This window comes from Squalius cephalus, assembly GCF_949319135.1.
Source record: "Squalius cephalus genome assembly, chromosome: 15".
In the NCBI taxonomy this organism is placed as follows: Eukaryota; Metazoa; Chordata; class Actinopteri; order Cypriniformes; family Leuciscidae; genus Squalius; species Squalius cephalus.
The window spans coordinates 9,361,557-9,385,690 of NC_137136.1; the positions used below are offsets into that span (position 1 = coordinate 9,361,557).

The 24,134-nt window shown below is 36.7% G+C and overlaps 1 protein-coding gene across 2 annotated transcripts in view; it reads right to left on the reverse strand.

Annotated features, from left to right (window-relative positions):
- Nucleotides 1-1,513: 1,513 nt before the first annotated feature.
- The window catches only part of osbpl10b (oxysterol binding protein-like 10b), a 47,437-nt gene continuing 24,816 nt past the window's right edge, over nucleotides 1,514-24,134 (reverse strand). For both annotated transcript variants that reach the window (XM_079894128.1, XM_079894127.1), the window contains 6 exons: nucleotides 14,397-14,543; nucleotides 11,374-11,863; nucleotides 6,404-6,590; nucleotides 5,618-5,800; nucleotides 3,599-3,752; nucleotides 1,514-1,910 (listed from right to left, as the gene is read on the reverse strand). In XM_079894128.1, the coding sequence (XP_079750254.1) occupies nucleotides 1,866-1,910; nucleotides 3,599-3,752; nucleotides 5,618-5,800; nucleotides 6,404-6,590; nucleotides 11,374-11,863; nucleotides 14,397-14,543 (1,206 nt within the window). In that variant the 3' untranslated portion in view covers nucleotides 1,514-1,865. The remainder of the gene's footprint in view (nucleotides 1,911-3,598; nucleotides 3,753-5,617; nucleotides 5,801-6,403; nucleotides 6,591-11,373; nucleotides 11,864-14,396; nucleotides 14,544-24,134) is intronic.

Genomic DNA, 24,134 nt, shown 5'->3' on the forward strand with positions numbered 1-24,134 from the left:
ACAGAGATAAGCTCTGCATGCCTGTCTCAGTCAGACCCTCAAAGACACACATCTTCATTCAGTTGAGACACTAGGCCTATTATGGAAGTCACAAAAAGGAGCAAGTTACATAACTGGATGTGGTTGACTTTACCTTATTTAGATGATGTGCATGATTAAGATGTGCAAAATCAAATCAGTTGAACTGCCGTTTATTACATTGTTGTGCTTTCCATGAAAGCTGTAAACCCGTTGGGGTCCAATTACTTTTTTAAGCATTCAAGGCATTTTTTTTTTTTTTTGTAAGAACTTGGTTCATTTTATGAATAATAATATATTATGTAACAAAGCATGAACAGTAGCTAATTTTAAACACAACAAATGTCTGTATCCCACCTTGCCATGATTTTGAATGATCAACCCCACAACCATTGCTCAAGTATCAAGCAAATACTTGTCATTATGGGAAAAGTAGGCTTCAATAACCGACATTTGGTCCCAAAATAGCTTGTACCTATTCAAAATGCTTAATGTAGCTTAAATTTGTTGCACTGTTATTATTATTATACATCCTTTCAATGACTATTTGTGAAAAATAGGCCTCATTTCACATCCTATTGAAACAACTAATAGTTTTCTCTTTTCTGTCACAGAATCGGTGCTGGGTAGAAACTGAATACAATCAGATTCCAAAAATTGAGTACTTGTAATATTACATCATATTACTTCCTAAAATGCTCAATCAGATTATAGTTAGGCTACTTTATTATGAATTACATATTATTCACACAATGGCAGTAAATTATTAATTATTAATTGATTCTCCCTAATTCTTCTTTTTACTCTATTGAATTTTCTTTTCTAAAAACATCCAACTGTGTGTCATACCGTATAGCTTTATTCACAATATCGAATGGCCATGTAAATAAATTTGTGATGCTTCTAAATTTGAGGAGAAAAGCATGTATGAGATGAAATATTGCTGTGAAACACTAGGTCTTCACTATATCCCATTACCTTTACTTGGAAACTCCTGATATGTTAAGTTAATTTGCACATTTAAGTTAATAAACACTTGCATGTTCACAAAATAGTGTATTTTGAGAAGAAATTAAATTGTCAAAAAGTCAAATTTCTGAAGAGCAGCTTTTTAGAAATCAACTTTTAACTTTTAATCAGCATTTAATTAATAGTTCAGATAAGTGACTGAAACGCATGCATATCACTGACCTTGCTAAATCATGAAAGAAAAAATACATTTGCACGTGATTTTAAAATCCATTCCTTCAAATATCCATTTTATTCTTTCTTCTCGACTGAAGCACAATACTGTCATCGAATGGTAAGATTGATTCAGTCATTCAAATAATACATAAGAACATGAGGGGTGAGGTCTCTTGAACATGAATACATACTCCTCACATACTATAGCCGCTCTGTGCTCACTGGTCTCAAATAACCAGAATACTCTATGGTTGTTCTAAAATAATAGCTATCGGTTATTTGTGTTATACTCTCTGATACAGATGCTACATCTCTTCTGTGTGAAAATTCACTTTACTGTAGTATTGATTACCAGAAGTAATATTCAAATATAAAGATATTGCACAAGGTCACACAATTCAGGCCTCCACATCCAAATCTTCACCGTCCGGAGGGGCTTTTGAGGTATTTTAACCACCCTTGAGTCTTTTTTGTTTTTGGCACCTTTCATTCTCCGTACGACAAGTTGGAGAAAAGGATCAATGTCTTTCCCTGCGGCTTGAGTCCCATTGGTTGACCAGCCCCTCGTTTACATGGCCACTCCCATCTGTGGGGCGGGGGGCGGGGGGAGGGGGAGGGGGGGCTGTGACGGACCAGAATCATGTGGCTCCAGCTTTTCTTCATCACTTCGTCTTCCATAGAGGATTGTGGTACACCCATCCTTCCCCCTGCGGAAAATTCAAGGACAGAATCAAATGTTAGACATGCTAGATCTGATATGAGAACCAATATCCTGCATGACTCTGGAGCTAATCAAAACAGGTGGGACGTGAAGGGAAATTAATAATATTCGGCCCCGTCCCAAACATGGTGACAATGTAAAATGCTGGATTGAGGGTGCTTCTGAGCCCCCTTTTAAATCATGACATTTAAGTATGGCTCACAATTACACACTACCATTTAAAATGTGGCTTCAGTAAGAGTTTTTTAAACACTCTTTATTCAGCAAGGATACATTGAATTGATCAAAAGGGACAAAGACTTTTACATTGTTACCAAAGAATATTTCAAATAAATGCTGTACTTTAAAAAAGGCACAGCTGTTTCTTGAGCAGCAAATCAGCAAATGAGAATGATTTCTGAAGAATCATGTGACACTGAAGACTGGAGTAAATAAATGCAGCCTTGGTGAGCATAAAAGACATCTTTCAAAAACATTTTCAAAATCATTTTTAATGAGCGTAAAAAAGAAAAATCAGTTGTTCACTGAATTTAATTATCATCATCAAGTATGAAATATAAGTGAAAAGCCAACCCCAAAAGTATGAACAGTACTGTAGTTTTATAGAGTTTCCTTCAATTTTTTCAAAATCCTGAGGAGATCTTGTATTCAGCTGTTTTTGAACATATGAACATGTCTTATGTAACCACCTCCTAAGAAACTAATCCGTTCAGGGTCTGGTGAACTGAAACCAGCCTAATTATAAAGGGCTTCCTTAAAGGATTAGTTCACCCAAAAATGAAAAAATGATCCTATAATTAACCCCCCCTACTAGGTGTGTATGACTTTCTTCTTTCAGCCAAACACAATCAGAGTTATATTCAAAAATAACCTGGCTCTTCCAAGCTTTATAATGGGAGTGAATGGTAACAAGGATTTTGAAGCCCAAAAAAGTGCATCCATCCATCATAAAAGTAATCAGTGTGGCTCCAGGGGGTTAATAACGGCCGTATGAAGCGAAGCGATACGTTTTTGTTAGAAATGTATCCATATTTATAACTTAAATATTATCACTGGGTTGTGGTAACGGCCTAGTGCCGGTGGAAGAGTGACCTCTGACCCGACGCATGACGTAGGATGTAGGAGTAGCGTAAGCTTATGTGAGAGTAGACGCCAAATTGGGCTGGGCAACAAACGCAAGCTCCTCCCACAATTCTCTTTAAAAATTCCCATTTTAGACTTCTAATTCGTGACCGGTGTTCACGTATGGCCGTTACCGGAAGCCAGTGATTATAGTTTATAAAGTTATAAAGTACAAAAACCCATCGCTTCGTTTCAGAAGGCCTTTATTAACCCACTGGACCCGTATGGATTACTTTTATGATGGATGGATGCGCTTTTTGGAGCTTCAAAAACTCTATTCACTTCCATTATAAAGCTTGGAAGAGCCAGGATATTTTGTAATATAACTCTGATTGTGTTTGGCTGAAAGTCATATACACCTAGGATGGCTTGAGGGTGAATGATAATTTCCATTTTTGGGTGAACTAACCCTTTAAGACCAATTAGCTGACTAGTAAAAGTACTGACTAGTCAATTAAAAATGACTTGTATGGTGGGACTTGTATGGACAAATGAAGGCTTTGAGGCTGCAAGTCCTCATCAGGTTTTTGATGCAGAATTAGGAAGCCTCACCTCTTTGATAAAGTACTTGGGTTTCCAGGTGGTGCTGCTGGCTGTTCTCTGCTTCCCTTCTCTTCTCTGTTTCTCCTCCAGCTGGTGTTTGCGTTCAGTGGCCGCGTCGATGTCCCCGGCCTTCAGCGCCGCGGTCACATGCTGCCACAGCCGTCTGTCAATCATTGCCACAAGTCAGGATAATACCACAGGCTGATACTTTTTTCATGCTTGTATATTGTTGTGGAATAATATACTTCAGATAAATTTGCTCCTAAATTGCACCTGCAAACTTTTTTGCGGTTGCCCCATATGACATTTTTTCTGGTTAATATGTATTTCAATTATATGCTAAATGTTGTTAACAGCATGGCTTTAGGAAAAAAAATCTAATTGAAACATTTTATTCAAGCTTCATGCATTCTTTTTTTATCAACACTTGAATGTGGGTAAGTAAAAATAAATAAATAAAGGAACATTTTGAACAAAATGCTGAGAAAATCGCGTTTTTGTCAAAGACTACGTCCGGATCAGATTCAGAATGATGCTCAACACATAGATGGAGTAGATCGAGTCCATCAAAGTTTTGATTTATATGCAGTTTAATTTGATGATCACGTTATTTAACATAAGGAATGCTTTTATCACACCTGTGTTTTGATGCGGAGATTCTGTCCTCTTTCAGAAGATGCATAATAGCGCCCCCTACCGAGTTTTGGTCAATGGCGGGGAAGAGTTGCGTCATAAACGACGGAAAATTATGTCAATGGCGGGGAAAGAGTTTAAAAGAAAAAATAAATACAGTTTTCAATCTTGAACAAAAATTAATTTTGCCAAAATTCAAAGCAATTTATTGTCTAAAATATATTTTGGACAATATATTGTAAATATATTTAGATTTAAATTATTTTAAAAAATAGCCAAATTAAATATTTTTGTACATATATTTTAAAATCTATATTATCAACTCGGCCATTTTTGTTCATTTTGAAATATGAACAAAAATATGAACATATATGTATATATATATATATATATATATAAGCTACAAAACGTTGCTGTTTAGTCAAGGGTGATGCGTCTAGCCATATTGATTAGGATAAGAAAATCAACCTCAGATGATGAATCAGACAAAACTTTTATTAAATTTGATCCCAAACCTTTCAAGGATCAATGGATCCACACTTTTTGCAACTACTAGCGCTACTTCAGAAGAACCTCTCTGCCGCTATATCTTCTTTTGATTGCATTACGTGGCTGTGGTACCACCAGGCTGAGAGCATTAGACTACTCTGATGGGGCTCTGTCCTGTCTGGCTGGATCTCTCCTCTACAATAAGCCAATAAGCAGCATTAGAGTTTATTAAGTGAATCCTCCAGCTCCCTCAGGGCCAGAGCAGTGCATGAGGGTCACGAGTATCGTATAAGAGCTCTAGAGGGGCAGGATTTAGCTAAAATGCTCTAAAATGAGAGATGCTCATCCACCGTGGCATTATCTGGATCACCGAGTTCTGATCTTTCACACTCGCTATTTATTTGCACTGCCTGAGTAACTCTCTTCCCTAGGAGAAAGGTTTCACTATGCTTCCATTTGAAGTTAATAGACTTCTGCAAAATGAATAGAACATGCTAACTCTAAATAAAAACACACAACTGTTTATATAAATATATTGTCCATTTTGAACTTTGGCAAGTGTGATAATCAGATCATTTTGGCCATTTTGAGAAAAAAAAAACTAGTTTTAGGGTTAGTAGGGGGACGACCCAGACTGAAAAACGTGTTGTATACATGAGCACCATGAATCAACATTTAATGTGCATGTGTGAAATCAGATAGACTACGGCTGCAACAAAGAAAGAAAAAGACCACTTTTAAAATAGTTTTTTGTGATTTCTGCATTACTAGTGGCTCAAAATGTAATTGCAAAAAAAAAAAAAAAAAAAAAATTATTTAAATAAAATACAATTCTGGAAAAACATGAAATCTCCCATAAATACCCTCATTGTCACTATTGAAACGAAGTTTGTGATAAAATCTCACCTCGATTCATACTGGGCCTGTTTCTCCAGTGGGCGGATCTTTTTCTTAATGACTGGCAGTTTGGATGTGTCAATCACTTTGGTCTCTCCACTGCTGTAAGTGAACTCCAGGGTCCCGTTCCACTCCCCCTGAGCCTTGCATACGATGGTACCGGTGGGATTGTGTTTTACCTCACCTGTGACTCTGTTGAAGAAAAAGAGAAAATAAGTTAAAGGGGCTATATGTAGAATTCAGAAACCATTGTTTTTAGCAACACCAGTGGCCAATAAGTGAACTGCAGCCAGCAACTTCTTGCCTGTGGATATGTTTGCACAACATATTATGTCGACAGATGAGGTCATTAAAATGATAGTTTGATTATAAAGTATATTTGAGACTATAGATCTGGCTATTTGAGACTATAGTTTGAATGAATCCCTTTTCTTTGTATGACACATTGACATTACAGAATAGCTCTTTAAGTATCCTGAACATTGTACATGCATTCATTTCATGAGCCACTGAAGGAAGAGGGGATGTAGCGTGTAAATGTCATCCTTTTTATTATCAAGACAAAAACGTCCTGAGTCCTTCACATAAAAATCAGCCTTCAGGCTTTTGTAGACAACCCAGGAAGTTGGGGAAGGTCTCGTTTTTTTAAGTTTCGCAACAAGCTGTTCACACACTGGGAATAAAAGTAAATAGTAAAAAAGTACAAATAATAAGTAAATAATCCAAATCTTACCATCAGCAAAATACATGCATGTTTTACCCGATCTCAAATAAAATGAGCTTCTTGACTCTCACCTGTGAACTTTCCCTCCATAGAAGGGTTTGGTGTGGAATGTGACGGTGGCAGAGTATCCGCTTTTGGCGCAGCCGATGGAAACTTTCCCACCCAGCTCCACCCAGGGCACTGTGAGGATGGAGCGAGCGTAAGCAGAGGGCAGCGTGAACACGTACTCCTCGTCATGCTCCAAGAGATGTAGGACTCCTAACGTAAAAACACAGGTCACACTCGGTTCACAGACTCTTAGAATGGTTCCAGCTCAACTCCATACAAAGCAAACAGAATTCTGATTAACGTTGATCCCAGCGCTCCGCAGGTGTTTATAGCAAGTCCTGAAGCAAAACTAGTTGAAACCACTGAGCGTATTAGAAGTTGTTACAAATTATATTAGCGAAGTATTAGCATTCCTTCTTGAATTCATATCCACTATAATCCTTCTGTATAGTCCAGTGTCATGCGTTTTGACCTGTTCTGATTTACCAGTCATCAGGATGACAGATTTTTTTTTATAGTGTACTTAGATTTAAATACACTATATTATAATGCAAACCTCGAACTACAATTGGAAGTTATTCATTAAAATTATGACTTGTGTCTATCTGTATAACTCAGGTAAAATCTGAACACTTTTGTTTGCAGCAGCTCTCTCAGCGGGCCTGGCCTATTTTTTATTCTGGTTACATAATGGACAGCTGTCTAGTGGCAAAATCTCTGTGGGCTTTCAGCCAGGTCTGACAACAGCACATCTGTTTCCCAGAGACAAGAGAGCTGAAGGGGGGGCGGGTGCAGTTCGGCTCCCTGCTCCAGAAGGGTCAAGCGTGTTTCGGCCCAGTTCCTTGTGATAATGCGGAGACCAGAGCTTCTCTGATGATCCCAGTAGAGGACAGATGAATTCATCTGTGCTGGCGCATGAGGAAACTACATCTGATTGAGCCGACATGGCTGATTTGCAGGAGGGACATTCACTGTGTTAAGGGTGTTCAAGCATCCTTAATTCAGTCATGATGTCAGTTTGTAGGCGAACCTGGAAGGCTATTTGACAATGGGTTCCACTTGTTTCAAAATGCCCGTTTTGGTGAGTATTCATGTAAACACAGTCAGTTATGTCTAAAGTGAAAGTAAACAGTTGGGGAAATTATAATTATATTGGATCCATGCATAAGGAAAGTGAATGTCTTTCATAGCTTTATTAAGAATCCATTGTGTATATGTAATTCATCCAGTGCAGTTCATACTATGCAGTTTAATTGGGGTGGGGGGTGGTGGGGGGGTATCGTGTATATGTTAGAAGGGAAGCCCACTGTCTTTGACTTTAAAAACCCCTGATCTAAGACAAAGTTCATTTCAACGTGTACTAATACATTTTAACTCTCTGGTGCTCTTCGGTCATTTTTGAATGAAAAATTTTGCGTTTTGTTTTTTTGTTCATTTTTTTTGCTTCATAGGAATGATACGAAACTTGGTAAAGGTTTTGGCACCTGCTATGTGAACTCACACAAAAAAACAAAAAAAAAACATGGATATGATTCGAAAAGGTCCTGATAAATCAAGGTCAAAAGGCATTTTTCATAATAATAACAGAAGTTCTATAACTTTTTTAATTTCAATTTTTATACAACTTTTTTCACTTCAGCAATAATCTGTCATCCTTAAAAAGAGACCAAAACAAGTACGTGCACCAAAACATTCAAGATTTATGACAGTTTAAGTTGGAAATTTCATTTTTAGGTCTATGCTCAAAAAGTGAATAAATGCATTACTGCATAAATATAAGTTAGTACCATAAAATCCCCTAAAATACAAAATATTAAATAAAAAAACATTATCAAACTAAGAGTACATTCATTTAATTGATTTTTTTTTTTTTTATTAAAATTCAATTCATTTTTGACTGCCTGATGAAGAGCACCAGAGGGTTTAAATCAAAAGTTGTATTATTTTGTTAACATTCGTTAATGCACTGGTAACTAGTATGAACAAAAAATAAACAATGACATTTTTACTAACTAACTAATTAACATTAACAAAGATAATAAATGATTTAAATAAATATATTGTTCATTGTTAGTTAATGTTAGCTAAGCATTAAGTAATGTGTACAAATGAGAGTTTAAAGTAAAGTGTTACCAGAAAATCTTCATGTCAGCGTTATTGTAGTTAACTAAAACTAAAACCCTAAAAACCATTTAAAAGTTAACGGAAATAAAATAAAACAATTAAACTTATTTCATTTAGCTTGTTGCCAAGGAAACATTTTCAATTAGTTTAACTTGATGTACTAAAATAATTCAAATTAAAAGTGAAATAAAAATGCATAAAAACTGTACAGATTGTACTGTAAATAATAATAATAAAAATTAAAATGGAAAATATACGAATAAAAACTATAACAGTATCTCAGTGATCAATGAATTATTGTTTTTGAGCCAGTTCTTTTCAATGAAAATTTCAAAATAGACAATGATTTACTGAGAAATGAAATCAGACTGAATCACTTACAAACAGCTCTGTGACTTAATGATCTGGTGTCAGTTTTAGGGTTAACAGAGGAACAGATTATCAGTGAATAACAGCTTGATCTGTTCTTCATCACATGACTTCAGAAAACGTATATAAATACAAATAAGATTAAGATTCTTAAAAATATCTGTTTTGTGTTTGATAGATGATGAAGAATAAAAAGGTGAGTAAATGACATAATTTGTGTAAATTCCTCTAAAATTCCTGCTGCTCCAATTAACACTGTGTACATTACTCTAGGGGATTAGTGCAAGCCGTCTTATAAGTAATTAATGTTGTCCTGATTACAGAAGAGTCCTAACTGGTTAAGCTCACCAAATGCTACCTTCATCCTGCATGATCCTCCACTTCATTGAACTCTCAGTTCGAGAGTATTGAGAACATGCTTAGGTTCAATTAAATGCTGTTCTTTTGAATGTACTATTCATCAAAGAAAATTAAGCAGCACAACTGTTTTCAACATTGATCATAATAAGAAAAGTTTCTTGAGCAGCAAATCAGCATAGAATGATTCTGAAGGATCATGTGACACTGAAGACTGGAGTAATGATGCTGGAAATTCAGCTTTGCCATCACAGGAATAAACTGCATTATAAAACATATTCAAATAGAAAATAGAAAATAATTCTATCTTTGATCAAATAAACATCTATAGTGAGCATAAGATACTTTTTTTCAAAAACAAGAGTATTTATAAATGACGTTTATCTGGCTTCATCTGCCATTTTGGCACAACGTGAATGGGATTTCATTCTCAATGAAGGACCTGGCCAAAACAAGGTATATTAACTAAATGAAGGCAGAATCTTTAGGAACAATGCCTGAAAATGTTCCCTTTGCTGGCAGCTCGAGCGAAGCATCAAGTGAGTGAGTGAAGTGACACATCAAGGGGAGAGTTTTTCAAACAGCAGTGCATTTCTGTTGTTGTTCCTGCAGACAGATGGAGTTGTGATATAAGCACCAGTAAATATCACAGGCCCTGAGGCAGATCAGCTGATCTGGAAACAGTATGCTCTTTAGACACACATCTGAGGCGACGGAGGAAAAACAGTTCTGCCTGAATGAGCTAACCCTCAGGCTTTAATCAAACAGTAATGAACAAAACTCAATGATCCCAGCAGACAAATGATCGCCATAAACAAAACACAACTTTATGAATTAATAAATGCTTCTAAGAAAGTATATTAGCATTTCTTTTTTCTAGAAATGTTTTGGTAAGTATGAAAACAAAGCCTCGTAGTAAGATCTTATGGATGGATCTTGAGAACTGGATGAACTGAATTCACTGAATTCTCATTGCAATATGTGGCCCTGTACAATCTCATTGGTCCAAAAATCCTACTCTACTTAGCTGTATATTAAGCAAACACATTTTGATTGGCTGTGCTTTGTCACTTTGCACAGTACATTGTCTCTTTTATCATTTGTTGTGAATTACACTGTATAATTTTTGTAATAAATGAATGTATTTTGTTTCGCACAATTTTGATTTTATGCGTATTTATTAAGACGTTAACACTGGTCGATAGCTATAAGACTATATAATTATTTTCATGTTATGGTTGATCAACAGTAAATTACCAATACTAAAAATATCCTATTTTGTCTAAATAGTTTTTTTTTTTTTTTTAACTACAAACAAAAGAAAAATGCAACAACATTTCTCATTTTAAAGTTTAGTTTAAGTTGAAGTACTATAATGAAACTTAATAAAAACAAGACATATTATATAAATATAAAAAAAAAAAAATGAAAACAGAAAATATAAAAATAAAATATTAACAAAAACAATAATATTATATAAATGATAAATTAACACTGATCGCAACATAATGTGAAGCATGAAAAAAACTAAATGTAATATTAGGGGGAAATGACTACAAACAATTAAATATCCAATATCTACTGATACCAGTAAATAAATTTTTTTAATTGGTATCTATATGGTACTAAAATATTGTGCATACTTATGTGAAATATTTGTCATACCAAAAAGCACATTAAAATTGAAAAAGGGTTTCAATTCATGGATGGAGTAGATCGAGTCCATCAACACCCGCAAAGCTTCACAGTCCTATACCTCTTGCTGGGTCGACATTTCATTCAGTAATATTAGGCTGTTTCGATGTATATGCTGTTCAGTGTAGATGATCGTGTTATTTTACATATGCTTATGATTACATATGATATCGCTTCATTCTGTATCTTCTTCGCATGTGTTTTGATCAGGAGATTCAGTACTCTCAGATGTTTAATAGCGACCCCCACCATATAACAGTGAAAACAAGGAAAGCCGGAAATTTCTGTCAATTGGCAGCCATAAAACGTAGTGATAATCTGCATTCTCATGTATGTAGGCGCTCTGAACGCTCTAACCGGAAACTCCCGATATGTACTAAGTAGAACGCGGAAGTAGTTGTGCAAGTAGTCCATAGCGGGGAAAGAGTTAAAAGAGACTCAAACTCACCTTCTCCTAACATTGACACTCCTATGGACATGCCCATGAACTTGCTTTTTGTCCAAACATGGGTGTTGACGCATGTCCGGCGCTCTTTGCACTCGCAGTAAAATCCGGAGACCGGGGGGTGGTGGGACACCTGTTCAGCCACAAAGCGTAGCCGGTAAGATCCTAACCCATCATTGGAGGTGGTCTGGGTGGAATGAGCAGCCGCAGGTGCTGGGCTTGAGCTGGTAGTCCTGAGGGGCCGAACCTTATCTCGCGGTACGTCCCATGTGCAGTGGAAGCTCTCCCCCAGAATGGGGTTGTAAGGCTTCTTGGCCACAGCACCTTTACGACCCTCGTGGAAAGCGGTCAGGTAGTATTCCACAAACCGGATCATGCGTTCCTCTGGCGTCGCTCCAGACGTGATGGCCAAAAACACATCCGGGTGGGCCATGAAGTTGGCGTACATCTCCAAAAGGGAGCGCTTCTCTAGGATAAACGTGGGCAGCACCACCTAAGAACAAAAGATACAGGCCTACATTATCTGACCAATCTGTAGACAGTTTTGATGGTATTTGAATGTGAGTGAAAAAAGATTTCACGGATATTGCTGAATGCAGCCCATTTTGTATCAAATGAATCACAAAATGAATACGTTTATATTATTTGTATCACTCTGTACGTTCCACTGTGCACTGGTGGGTCTTTCTGTAGTTTACATAATTTCATGAGTAGGTGGTGATAAGTGACTGTTTTTATGAGTGAATGTTTTTTTTTATGATCCGTCATTCAACCGATTTGCTCAAAAAGTCAAGTCAAGTCAACTTTATTTATATAGCGCTTTTCACAATACAGATTGTATCAAAGCAGCTTCACAGTATTAAATAAAATAGTACATCAGTGTTTGTTTCTAGTGTAAAACGTCCACGTTTGGTAATGCTGATCAATAGTATTGTTGATTGATTAATTAAATTAAATATCCCCAAACATGGATTCTTTCAGGAATGAAACAAGTGTCTGGCTGCATCCAAAATCGCATACTAACCTACTATATAGTAGGTGAAAAACAGTATGTAACAAAAGAAGTCCGAAATCACAGTACTCATAAAAAAGTAGGCAAAAAGTACCCGATGACCTACTGCATACGATGGACACTTTAATATTCATGAGGCCACGGGAGAGGATTTATAAATGGCAGTGAAATGATAACTGATGCTGGTAGGTCACATGATAATGACAACATGGTGAATGTAGTACGTCCAGATTACATTCATACTACACACACTCATACTATATAGAACATACTTTTTTAGCGGTCGTGAAGTAATTACTTATTCAAAACAAGTACCTACTCAAGAGAGTATGTGATTTCGGACTCAGCCACTGTCTTATTGAGCAAGTCACTGAATTATTCACTCAACCATTTCAAAATGCAGACTCATTCAGGAATGAACCACCCCTACTATGTCACACAATGGCTAAGCTGTGAAATTGCCCTGAGCTGTTTTTGTTGGTGGGGCCAAAACAGACAAAGCAACTGGCAATATTGTGCCTAAATTTACTCAATACAAATTTCCTGTTTTTACTTGTGTATAAAAACATAATCATACTTGCAATCGTGCTGTTTTATCAGCTTGGCTTTGGTTACGCATGACACTCACATCTACGCCGATATTACAAAAGAGCATATTATTATTGTAATATTGCTAAAATATTATTTTATATTATTAAACTATGCAATGTGATGTGATGTCAGTGTAAGCGCGTAGCTATTACTGGTCCTCAAAGATAATATAATAACTGTATGCTTGTCTTTGTAATACAGATTCTGACTCCATGGATTAATGCTCTGTCCCTTTCCCCTGAGGCCTACAATACACACACATCGCTGAACTTCATCATCTGAGCCATCCAAATGACTGCTCAAATCCTGCTGAACTATAAACACAAGCCCAGAAGGAAATGTTTATATCAGAGAGACTAAACAAAGACACCTCTGTAGGTAGTAGAGAGAGAAACATATATCAAAACCAACACTGAGACATTCCTGAGGCTGATGAACAGTAATTAGAATAATAATATCATGACACCTCTCGACACGCTTGAATCGGTCCATTTGATTCCTAATCACGAGGACGAATAGGATCATCAAATCAGATAAAGTATCCTGTTAACTGATTACGTAAAGTATAATTATGAAACTGAATTTCCCCTGAGCTACGATTATGTTAATATTCCTTGTACGTAGCATTGCACTGTAACAGCGTGGTTCAATCCAACGTAGGACAAATTCAAATTCCAAGAATTAGTCTTTTAATAATAAACCAAAATACTCAGGGGATCATACAAATACACAGAAGAGAAAACCACACATAGTGTCAACAAGAACCAACAAGAGACTGAGCTAAACAGGGTTGTACATATATACTGTATATACACAGGACTAAACGACTAAGTGAACAATGGGCACGTGGACACAATAATTAAAAAAAATTCATTGTGTATTCCAAAACATTCCAAATATCTGTGTTTATGGCACAAAGTGTGGGTTTTTGTCAAAATTTCCAAATCATAAAAAGCTGGAAACCCCATAATTTGTTCCCTGAGATTGAGAACAGATAAATAGTCTTGAGTGGTTCCTGTTTGTATGAGAAAAGGAAGAATGATGTATACAAGTACGGAATGGCCGAATTCTTTCAGTACCATTAACTTGATAATCAGTTTGGGTGAGACAGGAAGTGTGTGTGTGGCCTGGTAAACCCTACATTATGGGGACAAATTGTCCCCACAAAGATGACAATATCTGAAATCCTTGTCCTTGTGTGGGCATTTTTCCCCCATGAGAAAAACTGCTTATAAATCATACTAAATTAAGTTTGTTGAAAATGTAAAAATGCAAAAAGTTTTCTGTGATTGGGTAAGGTTAGTGTAAGGGGACAGAATATACAGTTTGTACAGTATAACAATCATTATGTAAATGAAAAGTTCCAAGAAAACATGAAAACCCAAGTTACCCAATGTGTGTGTGTGTGTGTGTGTGTGTATACCCGTGTGAGGTCCATGCCCAATTTGAGTTGAGACAGCAGATGAAGGATGATGCTCCTCTGGTCATCCAAGACTCCGAGGTCTTCCTCCTCATTATCTTCTGTGTCTGTGATCTCCTCGCTGGAGTCCACCGATTCTGGGCTGGAGTTCTGCAAATCACACACAGGACAATTTACAAATGTTACTGTACAAAGATCACTTGTGATTTACCATTAAATAAAATTGTTAAGCCTTATTTCAGGGCACCACATCTGTGGCATGCTATGAAAGCACATATCCACCACAAAATAAAATTCAAATAATGGTAAATTATGACATAGAAGTCAAAAAGGATACCGTAAGTTCACACTGTAAGTTTTTTGGAATTGACAACCACATTTACTCACAGGTAAATTGTAAATGTACATGGAAAATTGTTGGAAAAAAAACATGATTATATCAAAAATGTATTTTCTCTCTCTCCAAATGACAGATGCTCTTTGGTTGCAAGGCAACTGTGCATTTTTATACAGTCTTGGTTGGCTAATGAAGTTGGTAACCCCTGCAAACCCTTACATTGTTCCTAATGCATAATGTAAAGAAGTGTTCCAGAAGCGCCTGCCCCAAAGCATCATGGGAAGTGCATAAAAAGCCCCTTCCTCTAAGGGCTCTACGTAGATAGTGTTGAAAGATGAGCGAAGCAGATCACATGATGCTCTCTCAGTGGATCACTCTTTTTTTCCTTTCCAAGGCACACACAAATGTAAGTAACTTTAGGGGCAGCAGATGGGATCTAAATGGGTTACGATATGGTTAGACTGTAAAGTAAAACAGTAGGGTTTTGTGGGCTAGCCGTAATCCCCGAGGTAACACTTACGACTGGGCACATACCATTGCCCGTGGCGTTATGGCTAGATTTTATTAGATTCTCTTGCAAACCATTTATCATCTTTTTTTTTCTTCTTTTTCTCTTTCCTTCTGCATTCTCTAATAATGGTAAAAAGGGAATATTGTGTTCCCGGAAAAAAGTACGGGAGCTCATTGTGCAGGATGGAACGCCCTCATTTCGAGCTGCAGCTGAATATTTCATAGAACAAGAGCAGAGCACTTTCTCCTTCCCTCTACGACATCACATATATGATTAAATAAACACATGCGAATGAGGTCACATGCAAGGCCACACATCCAGCCTGACCACAAATCTATACACACAATGCATCATCAATACTAACTACAATGTTCCATGCTGGCATGTTGTTCAATCAGCTCTGTTTATATCCCACTGTCCTTGTAGGCAAAGGATCATGTCAAGGACACTCGAAACTATTCATTTGTGTCCTCCTTTCTCTGTGGAGGTTCAGTTGGGGGGTTTTGTTTTGTTGGACTGTTTGGTAGCTACAGTAACTAGCCAAAAGTTGGATGCAGAAGCTGTTTATGCAAATCAAATGAAAGCTAATTAGATATGCAGAGATTTTAAAGATGCAGCGAAATGAAAGGAAAAAGCAAGGAAAAGTACTTTGATGTTTCTTCTGGAAAACAACGAGATTGGAAAGAAAATGGAGGAATCTCACGCGTCACCTTTAAAGTTTCAGAAGAGATCTTAATGTACCATATACTAAAGTCAGTGATCAAAAGCCAGAGATTTCAATATAAACTCAAGTATTTCTCATCAAACTGTCCTTAAGACAATTGTTTCCTAAATTTATCTTTATACATGCATAAATCATATCTAAAGAACACCATTTTGTCTCCTGAGCTAAGAGAAACCTCTGACTCTGAGCAAGGATATTTTCCTTCATCAGTCTTTTGCATTGGCTAAAAACTGGCACAACAATAGGACTAATATGAAAACATTACAACATTGAATGAAGTTTCCAACTTTCCTCACTCCCAGCAATCCAAAGGGATTGCTCTCTCTCGCCAACAGGATAAACATGCTGCCCTAATGATTCAAATGAACTCAAACTTACATTCATTTCAGAGCTGGATCAGGTATAGGTTCTTGGGTGTTCATCTCACAGTTTCACTGTGGTGGTCTCGACAAATCTCTCTCTTTCACGATCTCTCACTAACTCTGACACTCTTATCTCGCTGCCCAGCTGTCCCTGAGCTAAGGAAGCGCTGCTCCCTCCCACTTTGCCAACCTACACACACACACACACTCTCTCTCTCTCTCTCTCGCTCTCTCTCTCTCTCTCTCTCTCTCTCTCTCTCACGCTGCTTCCACACCACAGGTCTCTTGAACTACAGCTGAACTTCATGAGTTTGTTTGCTCAGGATGGAGAATAGAGACATTGCAGAGAATAGATGGAAATCATGACTGGTAAGAAGATTAAAATCGAGACCCCCATATTGTCAGAGGCAATCCCAATAGATTCACTTACATAGTGCATTTACACCAATTTCACCTCTGCCCCGCCCCCATTATGATGCATCACATCTGTTTCTCAGAGCATGCACACAATGTTGAGGACAAGTGTAGTTAGCTTAACATGCTGGAAAAATTCACTACAATTTCAGTCTGACTAAAGACAAATGATTAAAACTGAACTTTTCAAAGTGCAGGTATACTTAGTGTGTCCAGTCATTCCAGTTCTACCTGCAGTCATCAAACATCCCCTTTAGTTACTGTGTCAATACTACACCTGCACTAACCTGAACATTTACAAGTCTCCAATAAATAAATAAAATGTGACACATGGGGGATGTACTGTAAAACTTTTTTTCTTTTTTAAACATTTCGATAGATTCATGTGATAGCAAAGCTGAATTTTTCAGCATCATTACTCCAGTCTTCAGTGTCTCATGTTCCTTCAGAAATCTATCTAATATGCTGATTTGGTGCTCAAGAAACATTTCTTAATATCCAAGTTGAAAACGTTTCTGCTGATTAATATGTTTATGGAAACCATGATACATTTTTTTCATGACTATTTGATGGATAGATGGTTAAAAAGAACAGCAATTATTTTAAATAGAAATTTTGTAACATTATAAATACCAAGCTCTGGCATTAAACTTTAGATGGCGCAGGCTGATAGGTCCTTAACTCATTTGGTAGCGATCACATCGTCATAGCGCAGCTGATTGGTTGCAGTTGCATCAGCGACCAATGAGCTGTGGCTCAACATTCAAATACTGGTAGTGTTGCTGTTAGCAGTCTGCAGCACACTTCTAGAAACCCTCCACCTTCCCCAGCTCCACCTGTATAGATCTGCTATGGGGGTTAATTCATGTATGTTACATGTGCAGCTACAGCAGCATGTCTTACATGCTCACAGCAATGTCTGTGAAGGGTTTGGCAGTAACAAATCTCAGCACTTGCTCTGCAGCAGCGTAGCAGATCTATTCCGCCAAGAACAAATACATTACCATTACCAATTTCTATTACCATTACCATGACAATCTCTCAGAGTTGACATGACAGAAAGGTCTTTACTGTAATTTTTTGACTACTTTAATGCATCCTTGCTGAATGAAATAATTTATTTCTTTCAAAAAACAAAACAAACAAAAAAAAGATTCACTGACCTCAAACTTTTGAATGGTAACGTATAAATTCAAGTGTCCCAGTAAATGAAACCCAGTGTTCGTCATGATGTTAGTACAGTATGTTTCAGATTGTGATGTGTTCAGTGTAATTTCAGATGATGTGTTTAATCCCCATGACATGGTCTGATCCGCACATGACTCCACAGGGACCTCCTGAACCTAGTGTGTGTATGCGGGACTATGTTCACAATGGAATACTAGAATACTGCAAATATTGCACAGTATAAACTGCATTCTGCCTACTATTTATTTGAAAAATATTATGTGAAATCTTTGAAACCGTTTAACGGTAAGCGGTTCAACAGTAGTATGCTATATAGTAAAAATACCTTTTTATATGATGCCCACATATAATCTCAGAAAAAGAAAATAGGTCTATTTACATACAATTCAATTTTCTCTAAAAATGTCTCAACTCTTGAGAGTGCAATCAAATCATGACTGACATTATCAATTTTCATATCATTAAATAATAATAAAAGTCAGCCAAAAAAGGTTATATTTATGATCTTAAGCCTGAAATCCTAGAATCAGCACAACCTCAGTGTGTGATGAGCAACAGAGGAAAGAGAAAATGAGAAAATCCCTAGTCAGAGGATTAAGTGTGGACTATAGACTTCACATTGGTATGATCTCAGATTATACTATGCTATGCATTTAATATACAGCAGAAAAAAAAAGAGTTCACAAACACAACCCAAGCACAGCTCTGGCTCCAGGCTTCGGCTTAGCATACAGAGATGCTTTTTTATACAGAATCCAATTAGCTCTCTTATACACTCGATGAAATACAGGGTTCAAAAGCGTTGGGAGACACCTGTGAAAATGCTAAGACTTTAAATGATAAAATAACCACTTATAGGAGACACTGTTCGTGAAAACCTTCCTTTTCAGGGCCCGATGATAAAAATCAGCTGACTTTGGTCAGGTGACCTGACATCATGTTAGAGCTCTTGAGAAAACTGCACAGGGTTGTGGGAACGCAGTGTTTTAAAACAGCACCACCTTCATGAATTAATAATCAGCGGCAGCACGTTGTCTTCAGGGACACGGTTAACGTGAGTGCCTACGCACTGAGAACAGGATGAAACCACGCTGCTCAGACAAAGAGCCTTTAATCAACTCTACCATGTTGAATTAAAATAGCAGTACAACTGACTGTAGAAACAAACAGATCGCAGGGGTGAGCACAATGATCATGAACAACACAAATGCTAACACAGAAGTCAAACCATTTGAATTCACCATTCCAATCTTATCCAAAAATCTATATATACACTAGTAGCATTAAATTGAAGGATAATAGTAATAATTTATGGCCTGGTTTCACAGACAGACATGCATGACTAGGCTTAAGCTTTCTCTGTGAAACCAGGGCTATAAATCTACAAACTAAATGTTACCTTTTACATTTTAAAATATTATTACAATATTATTTTACACGGATAAAATAATAATAACAACAATAACAATAATGATAAATATTTAAAAATGTAAAATAGTATTACAATATTATTTTACATTACATTGATAAAATAATAATAATCTTTTTAAAAACAAAGTAAACTACAAGGTACATTTTACTTTTCAAATTTTAAAATATTATTTTACTTTACAATATTTTTTTATGGTATTATATAAAATAATAATGATAATTTAATTTAGTGCCTCATTTTTTAGTGATTAATTATTGCCAAATTTAGTAAAATATATAACAAGAAAATGTACTCAATCAAGTGAATTATTAAAAGATCATTTAGATATTAAAAATGGCAACACTTTACAATAAGGTTTTGTTTATTAACAATAGTAATCTACAGTTAACATGAACTAAGAATGAACAATACTTCTACAGCATTTTTACGATTACATTTTTTAAATCAAAACTGTAACTAACACGAACATAAACAAAGATTAATAAAAAAAATTAATTGTAAAAAAAAATTAATGCTCATTGATAATTCATGTTAGCTGAAGCATTAACTAATGTTAACAAATGAGACCTTATTGTAAAGGGTTACAAAAAAAAGAAAAAAAAAAAGAAAAAAAAAAGAACAAACACTAATAATAGCTAGTGCTTGTGGGAGTTTAAAGAGGTCATGAACTGACTTTTTTTATTTTTTATATTGTTGTCTGAGGTCAACTTATGACGTTCGCTTGGTTTTTACATTCAAAAACATCAAAATGAATAAGTAATAGGCTATTTTCTACCCTGATTTTGAACCTAGATACTGAAACACTTGGTTTTTATGGGCGTGCCGCATTGAAGACTTGGATGTAGCATGCCCACTGCTATGACTGGATAACCGTTTTGCATATTATAATGAGTTTCATATAATGCGTGAATCGGTGGGTGGGGCTAAACAGGCAGTGTTGAAGTAGGCGTTGATCTTCTGCGGAGGTGGTGTTTGACACCCTTTGATGTCATAGATTCCCACTCGTTCGCTGTGCCTGGTGTCAATAAAAGCTTTTATTGGACTAACAAGGATATTCTTATTGTATGATGACCTATGTCAAAAGCTCAAGGAAAATTTGATTTCTCAGTTCATCACCCCTTTAACTACAAAAACGTCATTAATGGATCTTGAATGTCTGCATTCTTGTAAATCAGAACTACTGGAATCAAAATATGAACCAAATCGATAACTTAGTCATGATTCAATCCACACTAACGCCTGTCTTAGCTGTGGCCCAGTACGTCTGGTGAACTGAGTCTGACCATTTCCAAGAACACAAATTCAAACCCTCCCTGTTGTGTTCCTGAGAGCGTTACCTTTCTGCCCCAACAGTGACGAGGACAGATGTTTGCCTTTTACTCACACACACACACACACACACACACACACACACACACACACACACACACACACACAGCTCACCCGAGAGACACCAAACACCCATACACACACCAATTTGAATCTTGACAAAGATCTGCACCGCTGCCTCTCCTGTCAAACATCTGGGATCTGCATGCTTGATGGGCCATGTCTCAAAGCTCGTTTTTGTTTTTCTGTTCCCTGCAGTTTTGCCGGCGTTATTTTCCTCTGACAGCACAGAAGAGAGAGCTGTCAGACCATGAACAGACAGACAACACTGAAATCTCTCCCTCTCTCTCTCCTTTCTGAGTTGAGACTGCTGACAGCCTCATTTCAATCCCAGAAGTCCCAAAAATCCAATAAAAATGTTGTCTTAAAAAAAGAACCAGTTAAACGCTCTGTGTACATTACACAAACCTACACACTTCCTTCCCAGACAGCTTTATTCAGCCGTGACCGCTAGTCGTGACTGCTTTCCTCTGCGGTTCACTTGCAATCTTCAATCACAGCAATCTTTTCTGCACTCTGCCTTCCTCTACTGGATATTATGAAGAAGTACAACCATTCTAATAAAGAAAACAATAGGCAATCTGCCACGAGAGATTGTTTTATGTTTCATTTACATCAGAGCAAACATAATCTGCAGGTATTTAAACACGCAAAGGTACATATTTGTCAATTAAAAGACTCAGAAGAAAGCGTTGGCATTTGGCCAGCAGAAGTCCCGTCGCTCCAATCCCGAACGCAGCCAAGATTTATAACCTCTCGGGCGGCACTGTTGTTTTACAGCATGTCTTGCTGTTTCTGCATTCAGACAAGAAGAATCACTGGGGCGGCTGCTGAATAAATCGCTTGGCTAATCATTTGTTGTGTTCCCTCGATATCCTTGAGGAATCCCTGTGAATTTTAAACTGGTATGGCTGAACTACCGGCCAGGCGATTCTCATTGGGAGGGTAGCTACTCCATCGACTCATGGCCCTGTCTATCAAAAATAATTAAATTATCTCAAACTCATGTAGAATAAGTAATCGCACATTCTGATGAGTCTACTTTAATAAGAAAGTAGGATAACCACAAAATCTAATTTTAAAGGTCAAGGTCAATGCATTATAAATGTTATACAGCAGTTAGTTCTGGGCAACTAATTTGATCAACAAAACGGGACTGTTTTAAATACAAATAAAATATCTGGACATAATGTATATGAAAGGACAGTTGTAAATATTAAAGGGATAGTTCACCCAAAAGTGAAGATCCTCACCCTCATGTCGTTTCAAACCTGTATGATTTTTATTTATCTGTGAAACACAAAACAAGACCTTCTGAATATTGTATTATTCACTCTTTTTGATTACAATTAATAGGGAAATTTTAAGCGCCAAAAAGAAGGCAAAAGCATCATATAAATCAGGGATTCCCAATATTTTTTGTCAGGCGAAACACTTTTGATCTCAAATTTTTACTTGAAATACCGCCTAAGATTTAAAGATACGGTTTTTCAATAACTTACCAACATATTCGCATGTTCACGGTTCTCTGATTTATGATAATGGTCATGTGGAAGAAATTGAATTATGTTCTATGTTTGCATTTTCTTATATTCATAGGATCTTAGAAATATGATGATAATCAGATGCATGTAGTGTTGATACACACCCTTATGAATATACGTATGTGTATGTCCTTGTATATGACCTGACAAAAGTTAATGTGACTGAATGTATGACCGAGACAGAGAGTCTCCATTCAAGGGTGTAATATGATTAAATATGATAGACAAATCTAAACAATGTGTTAGTTATGGCTAAGATGTATCTTGATTTAGCCTCGGGAAAACAACCTTGGGGGATGATTGATACCTGTTTGTGTCTTATTCAGTATTAGAAAATTGTATATTACATTGATTACGGTAATAAGTTTGTAAATGACTGCAGGTGTATGCTTGGAAACACATGACACTGATGAAGGGCTTAACACGAAAAAGGTTTGCGCACCTTTTGCAATTTATTTGTGGCCTCTGGACAATAAAATCTTGTGAGCTTTTTGGCCAATTTCTGTGTGCGGATCTTTTTTCTGATTTTTAAATTTGATCTTTTTTTTTTTTAATCTTAAAATGACTTTTTTATGACTTAATTGATTATAAGCTTGTCATCAAATCACAAATGAGTCGATTCAAATTAAAAATGAATTTGTGGATCATACTTCTCCTGAACTATGAGCTATTGAGAGATAGGGTGGATGTCACTGAATAATGACTTAAGTTTTGGTGTTTTACCTCACATAAAGTCTGAAATATTGTTTACGACTTCTACAGTGCATTAAGTCCTTTAAGTTCTTATTCACTTTTGTGATGGAAATGTTTTATGTAATGGTCTCAGAAGTGAAGAAAAGTGCAGACTAAGGATGCTCAGGTCAAAAACCATGTATATCTATGTATACACATCACATACTAGACATACCCAAAAAGTGCTTAACACAGTAGAACTAACAGTCATATGATTAGTGATTAGATCAGTCACAGTGAAGAAGACTTCATTCCTGCAAAAGGTCTCCTTTTGTGTTCAGCGGAAGTCAGTCAGTCATGTGGTTTGACTTTGGAATGACATGAGGGTAAGTAAATGAGGACACGGTTTTCATTTGTGGATGAACTATTCCTTTAATTCCCACAGAAGCTGAAGTGGCTTTTAGGAGATGGCAATCACATTACGCAGCGCGAAGACTTCGGATAATTACGTATCTCCGGGGCTACAATATCCAAAGTGTGATAAAGATTCCCAGAGCACTCCTGTGTGACGCGGACACACAGCATCCATACAGCAGCAGAAACTGTAAACGCACTGCACTTCCAAAAAAAGGAGGCTCTTATATGCAGTATGATGGGATTGATTGATGGGGCTCATATGAACTCATTTCAGACCTCAGATATCAGCATATTTCACTGTCTTTGCTGGCTTCATGCCTAGATAATCCATGAGCCATGCAGTCGATGCTGATGTTACATATATAAAACTGCATTGGTGCTGGAAGCGCCTTAAAATAACTAAACTATACACATACCGTGCATTTGTTTTACACTTCAGCATCGTGATATCACCATCTTTTTAATATTCAACAGTGAGAACTGAGTGATTTAAAGGTTTAATGATATGAGTCACAATGTTAAATTAATTAGATGCGTTATCCTGGGTATATCAGAGAAAGAAGAAAACATTGCACAGATTCTGTCTGTTGCATTCTGGGAGTATGTTCATCCTCATAGGGTGCCGATTTAATGACAAGCACACACAAAGCAACCGCAAAAATGAATTAGCTCCCTTAAGGCACACGCTCACACACAAATTAACCCGTGTTTATGCATACGCCACACAAACAAACAGTTGCACACTGTTACG